This window comes from Periophthalmus magnuspinnatus, chromosome 10 (assembly GCF_009829125.3).
Source record: "Periophthalmus magnuspinnatus isolate fPerMag1 chromosome 10, fPerMag1.2.pri, whole genome shotgun sequence".
NCBI classification, from domain to species: Eukaryota; Metazoa; Chordata; class Actinopteri; order Gobiiformes; family Gobiidae; genus Periophthalmus; species Periophthalmus magnuspinnatus.
The window spans coordinates 17,117,086-17,133,072 of NC_047135.1; the positions used below are offsets into that span (position 1 = coordinate 17,117,086).

The window sequence follows — 15,987 nt, forward strand, 5'->3', positions numbered from 1 at the left end:
GAGACCAGGCAAACTGCAAAGCAGGAGAGGTGAGTTTAGTTAAGGGCGAGATAACCCTACTAAAATCCCGGATGAAACGTCTATAAAAATTGGCAAAGCCGATAAATCTCTGGAGCTGTCTCCGGCTGGTAGGAACGGGCCACTCAGTGACAGCCTGGATCTTTTCAGGATCAGCTCTTACTTGGCCCCGCCCCACAATGAAGCCCAAAAAGCTGACCTCCTCTGCGTGAAACTCGCATTTCTCAGCTTTCACGAACAGTTTATTCTCGAGGAGGCGCTGGAGAACCTGGCGAACGTGCTGGTGATGCTCCTGGGGGGACCGCGAGAAAATCAAGATGTCATCCAAGTAAACAAAGACGAATCGGTTAAGGAAATCACGGAGCACATCATTGATGAGGGCTTGGAATACGGCAGGGGCGTTGGTGAGACCGAAGGGCATAACCAAGTATTCGAAATGTCCCAGGGGTGTCTTGAAGGCCGTCTTCCATTCGTCTCCCTCCCTGATGCGCACCAGGTGGTACGCATTCCGCAAATCCAACTTGGAGAAGATGGTCGCACCGTGGAGGGGCGTAAATGCCGAGTCCAGTAAGGGAAGCGGGTATTTATTCTTTACAGTTATATTGTTCAGACCCCGGTAATCAATGCAAGGCCGCAGGGATTTGTCCTTCTTAGCCACAAAGAAGAACCCCGCTCCCACGGGTGAAGTGGACGGGCGGATGATTCCGGCAGCCAGGGACCCACGGATATAGTCCTCCATTGACTCGCGTTCAGGTTTAGACAGGTTATATAGCCTGCTAGATGGTAGTGGGGCACCCGGCAGGAGGTCAATGGCGCAGTCATATGGGCGGTGGGGCGGTAAAGAGAGGGCCTTGCTCTTGCTAAAAACCTCCCCCAGGTCGTGATATTCAGCAGGCACCGAGGACAGATTGGGGGTGTCTGGGGACGGATCAGCGACAGGAACGGACCTCCCGGCCGGAGGGAGGGCGGACCGAAGGCACTTGGCGTGGCAATCGGGACTCCAGCCCGAAACTCCGCCCCTGGCCCAATCGAAAACAGGGTTGTGGGCGCGTAGCCAGGGGTAACCAAGGACCAGAGGAGAAGCGGAGGAGGACAGGACATGAAACTGACGGTTCTCTTGGTGGTTGCCGGACAGAATCACGGTGACAGGTTCTGTGATGTGAGTGATGTGCCCCAGAAAACGTCCATTGAGCCCCTGGGCATTTAAGGGGCGTTCGAGGGGCTCCAGGTAGACCCCGAGCTGCTCCGCGACTTGGGCATCAATAAAGTCCCTCTCAGCCCCGGAGTCGATAAGGGCGGAAACGCATAAGGTCTCTGTGCGAACGCACAGGGTGGCGCTGAGCCGCAGTCTATTAGAAGAGTCCAGGATGTGTTGCTCGCCCACCAGTACTCCCAGCGCTACTGGTGGGCCCCCCCTTTTGGCCGAACTGGGCAAGTGACCACATAATGTCCGCGCTCACCGCAGTAGAGGCAAGCCCCGGCCAGACGACGCCTCCGTTGACGCTCCTCGGCCGACACAAGGGTCCTGTTGAGTTGCATGGGCTCATCCGGCGGGGGCGGGGGAGCGCGTGGCTCCGGCGGGGCCGGTGACCGGCGTCTCTCTCGGCGACGAGCCCGTAGGCGGTTGTCTATACGGTGAGTGAGGGAGATGAGGGTCCGCAGGTCGGGGGGTTCGTCCCGGGAAACCAATTCATCTTTCAAAGTCTCGTTCAGGCCCCGCACAAACACAGCCCGCAGCGCGCTGTCCGTCCAGTCCAGCTCCGCCGCATGTGTCCAGAATTCAATGGAATAATCCGCTACCGTCCTGGAGCCCTGGCTGAGAGTCAATAACCGGGAGGCAGCATTGTCCTGGTAGTGCGGGTGGTCAAACACCAGCTTAAACGTGGACACAAATTCATTAAAATCCAGGCTATCCACAGACGTCTTCATTAGGCGCGCCTCTGCCCACTGGAGAGCTCTGCCCCGGAGTAATCCACATATATATCGGATCTTGGTGGCCCCCGAGCTGAAACGAGAAGGGCATTGCTGGAACATGAACTCGCACTGGAACAGGAATCCGCGACAGAGGTGAGGTTGTCCAGCATACGGCTCCGGATCCGTGCCTCTCGGCTCCGGGAGGCATGGTGGCGCTCCAGCTGCAGCAGGCGGGGTGACGAGGAGCGCGGCCACCTGGTGGTTAAGCTGTGCCACCTGCTGGGACAATGTCTGATTTAGCTCCAATAGAGTTCGAATGGATTGTTCGTGCTGACCCAGCACCGCCTCGGGGTGAGAGTGCGTGAGGCGGCGCGTCTGGTCCGGATCTGAGCCTGCTTGGTCCATAGTGGCCAGACCGTTCTGTCGTAACGGTGCGGATAGGACCAAAGGATGCAGACCAGAGCAGTTTTAACAGTGTTTATTTACAGCGGTGAAAATGCAGTCTTTAAACAGGTCACAAGAGCAGGTACAGGAACCGGGGAGCGGGAGACGGGTCAGGCGGGTGCGGTGCAGGTAGAGGCGGGCAGGACAGGACCAGGACGGGGATAGAAGCAGGTGCGGTACCAGGGCGGGCGGAGCAGACGAAGACCAGAGCGGGGAGCGGGTGACAAACCAGAGACCAGGACCGGACAGGAGACGAGACGAGCAGGAGACGAGACGAGCAGGAGACGAGACGAGAAGGAGACGAGACGAGCTGGAGACGAGACGAGCAGGAGACGAGACGAGCAGGAGACAAGACGAGCTGGAAGCGATACCGGGACTGGAACGTGGCGGCAGGAGCTGGGCGAGTAGAGGCAGGAATGTTTTACACGCGGACGGTCTGGCCCCGAGTGTAGACTGCCAAGCCTTCTTGTACTCAGCAGCAGGTGGTGGTGATTAGGCTGATGCACCCCAGGTGTGCACGGGAGGAGTCAGGCACTCCACCCAGCTCCAGACACACAGGTAGGGGAGGGGGAGAGAGCACGGGAGGACAGGGAAAACTGACATCATGACACCACCACATTTATAAATACATTTACATTTATTATTTAATTTGATTGAAACTTGATTTAATGGTGATCAATGGTGTTTTTTAATGTCTCAGCCTGGGACAGGTTTTACTTTTTTTTTTCTTGTAGAAATCTATAATTATTAATTTCACAAAGGAAATACATGCATCCATGAAAGGGTTGACATATTTAAATTACCCCTAAGAGGTAAAAAAAAAAGTTATTTGATTGTCATATGGTATACATTTAATATTTAAATACAGTACATACAGTAGACTACAGTAGTGTCTATTTCATAATGGGACAAAAACTTAAATAAATTTATATAAACTTATTGGATGAGGGTTGACCTACAAAATTCAGAATTCTCCCAAAGCAGTGCCTACCTCTGTGGACCAACCAGGCTGCAGACTCTGTTAAGTCTCTTTCTGCCTTTTTCTGGCCTATTCAAAAACTCTAACTTTGAAAGTTAGTGAAAAAATGCTATAGTAGTATAGTATAGACTAATTGAGTACTTGTATTTCTGACTCGTATCAGGAACACTTGGGTGATGGATGTTTCATGCCTTTTATGTTGTTAAATGTTTTCATTCTGTTCTGTTAGGGGATTTGTCGCAGGGGGAGTTGTACTCTGCCATAAAGAAGGAGAAGGAACATCCTGAAGGCGACAGTGGTACCACTCACTTCAGTGGAGAGCTACACTTCTATGAGTTAGTGGAGGACACAAAAGATGGCATCTGGCTGGTTCAGGTAAAACGCCCGTACTACTTACTGGGATGTAGAATAAGAGGGCTCACCTTCTCTAAAAATAAATAATAATGTTAATGCTGAAATTTAGTTGAACAGTAGCACCCTGGTTTGGGAAGGTACTGATAACCAAAGCTTTAGAATTCACCCCTGAACTGAGATAAATGAGAAACACAAGAATTAAATAAAAAAAAGAGCTACATTTATTTAGCAGTAAAGATTACATTTACACAAAATGTATTTTGAACCAAATGTTAGGACTATTAAAAAAAAATCTCACTTTCACCCATTCAAACCCACACTCGCTCTTCTAAAACAGCCGCAGTTTATATCCTATTCCCTAGGAGAATATTAACTCAGTAAGCAAGGCTACCAACCAACGCCATTGGCTTTTCCAGTGTCTTTCCTAAGGACACAGTGGCGCAGTGCACAGCACAAGTGGGAATTGATCCTCCAACCTTTAGATTGATTTACGAGTACTATTACCATTGAGCCACACCACAATCACATTATCTTGCAAAAAGGAAAAACACATGTAAAACTAAATGGCAGATTTGGATAAAATGATCTGAACACATACACTACAGCATATGTATTGTATATGTATGTCCTAGGTGGTTGCTCAAGGCAGAGAGGCACTGCTCAGTCAGTACAGTTGGAGGAAGATGGTGAAGAAAGTTTCTCAGTTTGGCATCAGAACTGGAATATTTAACTGCTCCAATGATCACAGGTGATACACATGGGACATATATTTATTATTGTTTATTTCTTTTGTACACATAACGTATGTAGCCCCTGAAACCAGTTCTACACCAGGGTTAGAAGAATAGCATTTAATGCAAGTGCCTGATGTCTCTCCAGGTCATGTATGAGGCGTGGCTGGCATCACTCTACTCTCATCATGTCTGTCCCTCAGACATCTGCCTCCAAAGGGAAGGTGATGCTGAAGGAATACCGTGGGCAGTACTCAGACACAGAACACCTCTCCCACTGGGTTACTGGGCAGGTGGCACAGCAGATCCACACCCTGCACCGCTCTGAGCAGCTGCTGCAAGAGTGGTACTCAGACCATACTGTCAAAATGTTCCTGTTTGCTCACCTTCCGCAGCCGCCTGCCTTCTTCTCCTCTCTCTCAGTAAGGTTCACTGGGCGCATAAAGTTCATCTTTGTCAACATTTGCCATTGGAAGAACCATAGCAGACTGGCTGAGATAGGTGTGACCCGCAGTCCTGCCTACATCCTAAAGATGCCTGAGGGGATATACTGGTATGGAAAAAGGTATAAACTCTAGGATATATCAACTGCAGAGGTTTTTCATGCTTAAGTTATTTTTTGAGGACGTTACAACAGTATGGGCACAAACACAATGAGGAAATTAGTGCATTTCTCAGACTTTCTTGCATCCCTCTGCCTGGAATGTTGATAGGGACTGCACATTGATAGAAAATGTAGGTTTAGGGACATACGATACTGTTGACTTATACATATGATTGCGTTTTTATTATGTACTAGTAGCTCTAGGAGACATTCCAAGCAACTGAAAAGCAGCATTAGTGACATTGCTAATATTTCCTAACTCCAGTGTAATTGTACATTAAAAAACATATTGCACTGAAAAAGTTTATACTTTTAATAAACAGAAGATTAATATGCCCATCATTTACACTCTCCTTTGCCATGTCACACTTTTGAACAAGATAATAGTGGCACGGTGGCTAGGTCTCATGCCTCACAACAAGAAGTTCTGGGTTCGACTCCTGGGTCGCCCAGGCCTTGATTTGTGGAGTATGTTTCTCCCTATGTTTGGGTGAGGTTTTTCTAGACACTCCAGATTTCCCCATCAATCCAAAAAACTACTATAAGTACTAAAAGTAAAATCGTAATCAAGCCTATCTCAAGATCTGGAGGGCTATGGCCATGGCACTGACTGCTCCTGATGGGTTGCCCCAGCGATATTGATGGATGGGTAATATGATTTTAAAACCAATGTATTTGTTTGTGCTTCAGCCCTGGGGAGTTCCTCTCTGTGTCAGCTATGGATACGTTTCTGCGCTCAGTTCAGCCTGAAGTCAATGACCTGTTTGTGCTCAGTTTGCTGCTCATCAACCTGCTGGCCTGGATGGACCTCTTCATCACACAGGTTTCCGCTACTTTCTTCAATTCTCTTTTGCAATAACCATTTCTTGTATCAGTTGTTGAACTGTATACATTATTGTGTCTCAGGGAGCTACTGTCAAGCGCTTTGTGGTTCTAATCCGAACACTTGGAACATACAACTCCATCCTTCTGGTGTCATGGCTTCCAGTTCTGGTATGCAGTTTCTCGAATCCAACTACAGTTTCTGTTGGCAAGGAATAGTTTAGTGACAATAAAATATCTTAGTTGTGTGTTCTGCTGTACTACTACAAATACTATATAGATATCCTCCCATAGGTCCCCAAACAGCAGTGTGCACTGGTCAAAGCCTGCATTAGAAGCACTAACATTTTGGTTACAATTGTGCATGTGTAAAACAAAATGCCTCGACAGGGCCATCTGGAATGTGATTTCTTTAGGAATTTGGAGAGGCTTTTTTGGACCAGGCCATTGAATTAGGGTACATTAAGACAACCCATATTACTGTACCAAAAACATCTACGCTTAGACAAACAAGAGGTCTTCCATTGGGCCTCTCACAGTAATTACTATATCAACTTGTCATTCACTAATGATATAGGGAACAATATTTTAGGTGCAATAATTACCAATTATCATCATCAGATAACATTTCAGCTGTAGCAGGCCGAATAAGTATTGTCTATGAGGCATGTAGGCACCAACTAGCTTTGCTTTTTTTCTGTTATTCTTGGTTGATTTCAAAATTGGTCCACATCAATGAACATGAGGCTTAAATATAAAATAAATATTCCAAATTTTTACAATGGTCTGGCAAGAAAAACATTTTTTTCAGGAGCTAACACATTGCTTGCATGTGAAAGCTCCATTCTCACAACAATTTTTGATCAGATGTGAGTTGGTCTGAATGCACTGAGGTAATTTTTCAGCAGTCACTACATAAGTGCTATTAATCTAGAATTTTAATGACTTGCATGGAAGTTTGCTAACATTCTACACTTTCTTATACTCTAGATGAGCCTAGATACATATATGTCACACAGCAGGGATGATTCATGCAAAAGCCTTCCCTAGAAAGATCAGCTCAGATTTAATATGGGTATTAAAAATATATATATTTTAATGGAGTTCCCTTATATGATCCTTCAAAATATCAGGCCCGTACCCCATTGTGTATGGTTTGTCTGTGGAATCCTCAAGGTCCTCCTTATGAAATGTGTTAGTCAATAGAGGGATCACTGTGGGAAGAAAACAATTTCAGGGAATTGGTTGAAAATTGGCAGAAGTCCATCATTTACACATATACCCTATATTGAACTGTTTTAGCTGCAGCATCACAAACATCCTCCATTGTAGTCCCATGAGAAAGGCCAAGGACAACCTCATCATGTAAAGATATTGAAATTGTTCAGATTGCAGATAGAAGGTGTGAACATTGCCAAAAACTCACTATAATTTGCACAAAAATAAGGTCTGCAAAAAAAATCACATTCGAGTGGCCAAATTGATCAAAATGGCTCTGCACACTTTTGGAAACTGGCCCCGTTAGGAATTTGGACACCTTTTTTGGAGTAGACCCATTCGGTGAGGCAATGCAGTACATTGAGGCACATAAGGTTTAATATTTGTACTAAAGACAAATAAATAAATACATTATATATATTTATGTATCACACCTACTTTGTCTCATTAAGTTGAACTTGGAATGGCTTTTTGGTTGCATTATTAGTCTGGTGACAACACACACATTCTTTTTCCAACTTTTCTTCAGACTTGCAATTACTTAAAATAATGATTCATATTGACCATAATTAACATTGTCCCACCAAACTAAGTAATCTGAAATGCATGAAAACCTGCCATCCAATTCAGTGGCCAAATACTGCTCTGATGAATCCTGTATCTGTTGTAGGCTCTGCTGCAGCTGCCTTACCTGGACACCTTCTATAGCTACAGCCTGAAGCTGCTGCGCTATGCTGACACCACACAGCTCGTCAGTTTAGTGCGATCTGACTGGACCTTCTATTCGTCTCACCCAGCGCTCTTCCTGTCCACGTACTTGGCCCATGGCCTGTTAGTGGACTACTTTGAGAAGAAGCGCCGCTGCAGCAGAAGAAGCTTGGAGGACAGCAGCACAAACCTAGAGTGGTTAGCCAGTCTGTGGGACTGGTATAGCTCCTACCTGCTCCACCCCATCACCTCCCTGCACCAGTCTGACCATTCGGAATGGGATGAGGATACCAATTTCTTATTTGAACGATTAGCTTTTCCTGATCTTTGGCTGCGTCCACTTGTGAACCTTGATTATATGAAAATTCTGCCTGTCTGGAAGTTTAAAAGTGCTCCAAGTTCAGTGTGTGTATATGGTCAAAATAGAGCTCCAGAGGAGCAGGTCTGTCTGGACAGGACCTCTGACTCTGAGTATGATGATGCCCCCCAGCTCTGTGATTGGTCTGTTTGGCCCCATGACATTCTCCACTGCTCAGAGTGTGTTGTATGTTTAGAAAACTTTGTGAATGGAGAGCTGTTAATGGGTCTCTTTTGCGGCCACGCCTTCCACCAGAGCTGCATTGTGGTGTGGCTGGCCGAGGGCCAGCACTGCTGCCCTGTGTGTCGCTGGCCGAGTTACAAGAAGAGACTGACAAAATCTAACTCCACTGTCTCCTCTGAACCTGTCTGACCAGCTCATCTGTTTAACTCTTTTCTATATTTTGGTAGCTCTCATCATAATGCCATCAAATTTGACACAAATCTTCAGTAGTTAAAAACCTTCATCACATGTTCACGTTTATCTAACAAAGTTCCACTGAGATTCAGAATCTCTCTAGAGTCAAAATAGACACATAAACCTCTTGTTCAGAACAGAATGGGTGAAAAGGGTGAGAGAATATTGTACAAAATGTGAATTCATTTTGAATAAATATTTAATATTATAAAATAACTAAAGAGAAAAAGCCAAAATGTCTAAAGACATATTTGATGCACTTTACTGAATTGAAAAAGGTCTTGGTGATTACTGATTTAATTTGTAAAGATGAATGTTCTTTTAAATGTCATTCTGTTTGAGACGTTGTGTAAGTTCAGAAGTGTTATTACTGATACATTTGAGAGAATCTTAATTTTCCTGCTTACGTCCTTACGGCCACAGATTCCATATGTGCTTTTTAAACACTGGCCATGATTACATGATTATTCAGACTTTTGGAGTTAAGAGAATTAAAACGTAAACAGTGAAATCATCACTTACATAAAAAAAAAAAAAAAAAAATTAAACTATTGTTGTTGTTAATCTCCAGACATCAGATAATAATCAGATTTTGGTGTGAGCGTCTCAAGGCTGCCTTCTGCTGTTTGTGCCAAAGAAGCATCCACGACCCTCTATAATGAATTACACAAATAACCACAACTATAATAATATATTATATTACCAAAAACACTTTTATAGCTTCTCTCTCTGTCTCTCTACCTCTCTTTTTGTCTTTATCTAAAACAAACAACAACGTTGAAATGTGTATTTAGTCTCTCACTCTCCCTATTCAGTCTTTCTCTCAGTCTCTCTCTCATATAGACACACACACACTCTTACTGTGCTGAGAGGGGACGGACGCATATTTAGTCTTTCTCTCAGTCTCAGTCTCTCAGTCTCTCTCTTTTGCGCTCTCATACATACACACACTCTTACTGTGGTGAGAGGAGACGGACGCATATTTAGTCTTTCTCTCAGTCTCAGTCTCTCTCTTTTGCTCTCTCATACATACACACACTCTCACTGTGTTGAGAGCAGAGAGACGCCAGAGAGACGCCAGTCGGGCAGTTCTTTGCACTGCGCGTTTTCTGTTTAGCACAGACCGCATATTTGTCGAGGCAGACTACGCTGGAGTGGACCAGAGCTCTCCACTTCTGCGAAGGGACACCCTAATGCACCCGAATTTCAGCACTTTGAACAGGTAACCATGACCACACATGCTGCGATGAGTTTTGTGCCTGTTCTCAGCTGTTCTGTTGTGGCTTGTGTTATGTTGTGTAGACTGAATGGAGCCAGTGCCTTATCCAGCTGTAACTTATGAACAGTGCACTTTATACACAGAAAACCACTGAAACAGCCTCTGTACACACGTGTGTTCATAGAGTCCTTGTGTTCATAGAGTCACTGTAGCAGATCTGGAGCAGAGTCTCAGATGATTCCACAGCTTGACTGAAGTTTAGTCAGGAGGTTGCTATGCAGACAGACTGGAGCCATGGCAGAGCTGCAACAGAATTAAAGCAACAGGCTGTCCCAGACCAGAGCAGCCTTCTGTCCTGTCTACACAATCTGAGCTGAACACACACTTATAAAGGGATAGAACTACAGTAGTTATATCGCTGTCGATGAGTCTTGAGAGTCGCGAGTCGTGTTTTTTTTTTTTTTTCATTCTACATTTCTGAGAGTTATGTTTAGATTATCTATGTCGAGTCTGAGCTGTACAGAAATGCATGAAACATTCTGAACAAATTTCTTTTCTAAAATAAGCATATTTCCAGACATAATTAAATTATTGTGAACTCAGATACACAAACACATATTTACTATCCGAGTCAAATTTTAACTTGTAATTTATGTTACAATAAGAATGCCTGTGTGTTGCTGCCTTCAGCACAAAGGTAATATTAAAGAGACTTTTGAACATGTCTGGTGGAGTTGAGAAAAAGATGAGGCACTATTTTGATAAGCTGTTTTTTGAAGAAAAATATTTTCAAAAGTTTACCATAGGCATTATTTTGCATATTTAACGCCTTTTAATTCCATTAAAAGCTTATTTGAGCTGGTGAACTATCTGAATCCAATCAGAGGACACAAAATTACATTGACTTTGAAATGGACTTTTACCCCCCTCGGTTTAACCTCATAAGAATAAGAATTATGATGTTTTGAAAATGCTTTGAATTGCTGTGTATTAGAGAGGACCTGTTTTATCATTTATTTTCTTTGCAGAAATGCTGCTGATTTAATAAGTGTGTGGCACACACACAAAAAACTTCAAATTGCGACATCCACCAAAAACCTTCAAACCTGTTGAAATGAAGAACCCACATGAGCTCAGTGGCCCCATGAGCGAGTGTGCCTTAGCCGCCTCAGACACCCACAAAAAGTTTAAGAGGAAGGCACGTGAGCCCAGGAGACTCTTTCATAGCTCCGACACAGGAGAGGACAGCAGCTCCAACCCTCTGGCCCAAGGGGGATTATCCACCTCTGCCTTCACTCATGTTGAGATCCCCCACTGGCCAACAGCAATTTCCCAGCCCCTTTGCAGCCGGCTCCGGGTGGGGCCTAGGTCCTCTTTCAGCAGCAGCCACCAGGAACTGCCCCTGAGTCAGACAACATTCAGGCCTCAGTATGAGGAGGAGGTTGAGCACAACTCTCCATCACCTAAGGTCTGGGCTTGATAGAAACTTGTTAGACACTTGCAAAATGTATGTACAGATACCTCATAGTACTAGAGTGCATGTTAACAGTACACTCTGTATGTGGCAGGAATGTCAGCGGCTGAGGCCTTGTTCAGAAACAGGCATCCATGGTCCAGAGGTGAAGGCCATCCAGCAGACCAGGAGGCTACTGGCCAATGCCCGGGAGCGCACGCGTGTGCACACCATTAGTGCTGCCTTTGAGGCCCTCAGAAAACAGGTGGGGCACTACTTTATACTTTACTATAGATCTAAAATGGGTATTGGACATGTTATAGTTCTAAAGGTGCTACTGACATTCAATTTTCAAAAGAACTGGAGTTGTCCACACTAAAGAAATCCAACCTTAGCGACTGAAATGTTATAATAATGTGAAATGATGTGATTGGACAAAAAAATGCACATGCATTACACATGCAAATTGCTCTGATATGAACTTTGCTCCATTTTTACACACAAAATATTTCAGTTTTGTGGGCTTCGATTTCCTTAGGTTTCCTATTGGATTCAGTTGTGGCGATTGCATGGGCCAATCTAGTTTGATTTTCTTTAGAATTTTATTGGCTGTGTTGTTGTGCCTCACATTATGAAGTTTCATCACTTAACTTCACCACTAAGTTATCAGTTATCATTCCAGGTGCTAAATTACAAATATAAATCAAAAATAGATTGTGAGTTTTGTGAGCGTGAGTGATTTACCATGGGGGAGTGCTCATATTATTTCTGCTGCAAAAATGATATGTAAGCGTGAGCATTCAGCGAGTGTTTACGTGCCTCTTCTCCTATGGGCTATTGAATTGTTGAAGTCATGTGTTGAGTAAATTCACTTTTCCCTACTTCTGGACATTGTCACAAAGTGTTTAGATCAAGGGTCATCTAATGGGGATTCATGAAAACTTTGAAGTGTAGGTTGAACAGCGTTATACATGCTCGAAAGCCTGTCTGTGACATGGGAGCGGTGCAGGGACAGGGATGCACCTCATTCAGGATCTCTGTATGATACTCCACAGTCTCCACTTCAGGAAATGGGACAGACATGTGAAAGTCCAGTTTAATAAACTACTGTGAAGTGCTCTAGTTCAGTGGAAGACTTATGGGATTCAAAATGTCACAGGTAAACAGTTTATATTTTATTAGTGCTGCTCTGAAAACAGCACAAACTTTTTACATCCTGTGTAAAAAGTTTGCACATGTCTCTCCTGTACGTACCACACAGTTTTTGCTCTCATAGCTGTGATAAATCTGGCAGCACCTAGTAAACAACTTCATTTGCATTTCCTTTGTTAGTAACATTTATGGACCTTGGTCCATTGGTTAATTTCTTTGCATGTGTGGTTTGTTACCAATATTTGTCAAAACTGAATGTCAAAGCACTTTTACAAATCTATAGAGAAAAAATGTAAACATGCCCTAAACCAATTTTACCTACTGTATATAATCTATTTTAAAGTATTGGAATAATAAAGCTGAGTGCTGTGCTGACAGGTGCCATGTTACTCCTATGGTCAGAAGTTGTCCAAGCTGGCCATTCTCCGCATCGCCTGTAACTACATCTTGTCCTTGGCTCAGCTGGCCGAGCTGGACTACAGCTCAGAGCAGAACAAGCGCAGCTTCTCCCATTGTGTGGAGCAGTGCACCCACACCCTGCAGGCCGAGGGCCGCAGCAAGAAGAAAAAGGTCCAGTCCTCACTGTCCTCATCTCACTATTAAGAACATGGATCCCTGTGTCAAAGGTCACGCCTCAACAGCAGCATGAGAATGTAGTCACTTATCGTCAGCAAGGCTCTCTTAAAAGTCCTATAATTACACAAAATGGATTATTGTGAGCTTTAAGCCATGTTATAGTGCTTTTATCTCCAAAAAAATACCCAGAGTCGTGGTTTGTTCCATTCACACATGTTTGAATAAACCTTTCTTATTAGTCTGTCTACATCTCTAAAGCCCAAAATGCTTTAGAGATGTAGATAAATAACGTCATAAAGTGGTAGTTTTAAGTTAATAGCTCCTTTTACCTTTAGTTCAGTAGAGATTGGCAACTCCAGGGCTGAAATGAACCAAATGATTCTAGTGAAGGTACATGGAGTTTAAAAACACGGTGGAACATTTCTTAAATTACCAAATGACATCACAAAGTGGAACAGAGTGTTTTGTGTTTACGAGAAGAACTCAGAGAAGCCTAAATATACTGGGTTTGTGTGTTAAATGTGTGTGAATGTAAACAAAACACAACTGTGTAATGAGGAAACATTATAACATAGATCATAGTGTAACAGAGGCCCTTTAAGGATGCCCCAGGGCTGTGAAATGTTGTTGGAGAACAGGGGGCAGAGGAAAGGGGACAAATGACAAAGACTGGGGGTAAGAGGGTTAAGAATGCAGGAGAAGATTAAAAGTATTTACATTTTCACTTCACTTTTCAAATAGCTGTCATAGTGCTATGAGTAGTCACTAAGATGAGTGTGGAGAGAGGTCTGTGTTAAAATCAGTTGCAAATTTAAGAACTCTCTTAATCTGTACTTAAAATGTAATCCTAATCGTAGCCATTTTGTCAGAATATAAAGGTGGTATGGAGAGCAGCAGCTCAAGGCTGTTTCCTTGTTCAGCACTCAGCGTGTGTGTCCCAGACACCAGATGTTTGGAGCTGAGGGGAAGTGGAGCTGGCGCCATGAAGGGCAGAGGGCAGGGAGAAGGCACGCGAGCTCTAACCACACATACAGACACACACAGCAGCATGAACACTGGGACATTCCCAGCACTGCTTTGCCACAGAGCATCTGTTTGAGCACTTTTACATGAGGGCAGAAAGAGCAGTCATTGTGAGACAGCAGTAGCTGCACCTCAACTTGTACCTTACCTTAGTTTTAAAGACAAGAAGTTTAGAAATGTATTTATTTTTTGTCAACATGTTTTGGGTGCTAGCTGCTAGCCATCTTCAGAACTGTCACTGGTCTGGTGACGTTTCATATATATCAGCTGCTGTTATTTTCTGAGGCATGGTCAGGCTGACAGAGCTGGCAGGTCAGTCAGACCACGCCTCCTGTTGCCCGGTGGTCTCTGAAGTAACTGATCTAGTAACCTGTGGCCCATCCCAGTCCATATCGTGGCTATTCCTTTAACAGTGATCTGATATAGCTTCTTTTAGCTTCTCCCTGTTCTGCTTTTTCTTTGGTTCTGTTCTGGTGAGTCTCCCTGATGTGACACCAAAACTGCTTATAGTTCTGATGTTGGCTTGCAGCTAGCAGCCCAAACATGCCAACAGGATGAATATATCTACTAACTTATTGTGTTTGTGAATTTTAAAAGAAGATAAAAATTAAAGTTTTTGGATTTGAACCTTAAATAACCTGCTCATGGCCTGGAGTACTATGTTTGAGAAAGCCAGACTTTAGCTTTAGCTAAATACTTTATATATTAAAATTACTTCACAAAGCAGGCCTAACTTGCCCTGAAGGTTTTCCATGGTAACAGTAGTGAGCCAGAGGATGCAGCATTTTAGAAGAGTGTCATCATCCAACTGGACTGGAGATACTCAAGTTTAAGACCACTCCTCAATGCTGAACCTTCATAGATTGTTCATATTATGAGGTCTATACTGATGAACACTTCTAGGGTGTAACATGTGGTCTTACCGCTTTAAAAAAGCTACTACAATCTCTGAACTGGGTTGTCAGTGCCTCGTCCTGCATATAGAGGACACAGATTTTTCCCCAAAAAGCCTCATGTGAAAGCTCTGCAGAGCTGCAGAGGCTGCACTAGCACTGATTAATGATTGGCTGCATGTGCTGAGATAGTGACAATTCAGATGAGAAAGAGGTTTAATTCAGCACTGAAACAACCCAAAGGAGAGACTCAAGTCATGCTCATTCTGCTTTCTGATTGGATAATAGTCTTGAGAATCAAAACACCAAATTATAACATAAATAAATGGGACATTTGTAATTAAGAATAAATCAGCATTCCAATTGTCATCAGTAAAAGCTATATTTATTTTTAACCCGTTTACCTCATATCTGGGGACACAAATAGGTTTATGAAATTGAAAATCTAAATATTACATACAGTTCCTTTAAGTTTGATAGGATTTAGGTCATGAGACTGGTATAGGGAGGACAAGTCTTTTGTTACCAAAGTAAGTCTAATCTGAGTAGATCTTTATGTATGTTTTGGATCATTATCGTAAAATTGAAGCATGCCCACACCACAAAACCCAACTTTGGTTTTGTGGTGTGGCCTTTGTTGCAAAATACAATAATAATAATAATAATAATAATAATAATAATAATAATAATAATAATAAAAAAGAAGAAGCTTTATTGACACATTTAGCACATAAATCCTGCATATGTAGGCTCAGTTCTCTCTCAAATAGAAAACCTTGTGTCATGTGGTAATACAGGAAGTGCTCCACTGTTTTTTTTTTTCCCCATCTTCATACACCTTCATTAGAATCATTTAGATGATTTGATCGCTACTGAACAAAAAGTAAAGGTTAATGCTTCATTACATCGCAAGGTGGAACAGAGATTTTAGGCTTTGGAGATAATAATAAAGTGTTACTCAAACATGTGTAAATGAAACAAAACACAACTCCAAGTATGTTTTTGAGGAGATATTATAGCATGGCTTAAACCCCATAAGAGTCAATTTTGTGTAATATAGGACCTTTACAAAAGCATTTTTTCCCGGATGAATGGAGAAAGTAA

At 43.4% G+C, this 15,987-nt stretch overlaps 2 protein-coding genes across 2 annotated transcripts; both read left to right on the forward strand.

Annotated features, from left to right (window-relative positions):
- The first annotated feature begins 3,319 nt into the window (after positions 1–3,319).
- LOC117377311 (E3 ubiquitin-protein ligase RNF103-like) lies at positions 3,320–8,669 on the forward strand. Its single transcript, XM_033973693.2, has 7 exons — positions 3,320–3,449; positions 3,585–3,730; positions 4,342–4,457; positions 4,589–5,005; positions 5,735–5,867; positions 5,951–6,037; positions 7,755–8,669. Exons 1-7 carry the CDS (start codon positions 3,320–3,322, stop codon positions 8,520–8,522), a joined length of 1,797 nt encoding a protein of 598 aa, XP_033829584.1. The 3' UTR covers positions 8,523–8,669.
- Positions 8,670–9,580: 911 nt separating this feature from the next.
- On the forward strand, positions 9,581–13,057 carry LOC117377312 (transcription factor atoh8-like). Its single transcript, XM_033973694.2, has 4 exons — positions 9,581–9,789; positions 10,815–11,254; positions 11,355–11,504; positions 12,770–13,057. Exons 2-4 carry the CDS (start codon positions 10,901–10,903, stop codon positions 12,992–12,994), a joined length of 729 nt encoding a protein of 242 aa, XP_033829585.1. The 5' UTR covers positions 9,581–9,789; positions 10,815–10,900; the 3' UTR covers positions 12,995–13,057.
- The last annotated feature ends 2,930 nt before the right edge of the window (positions 13,058–15,987 follow it).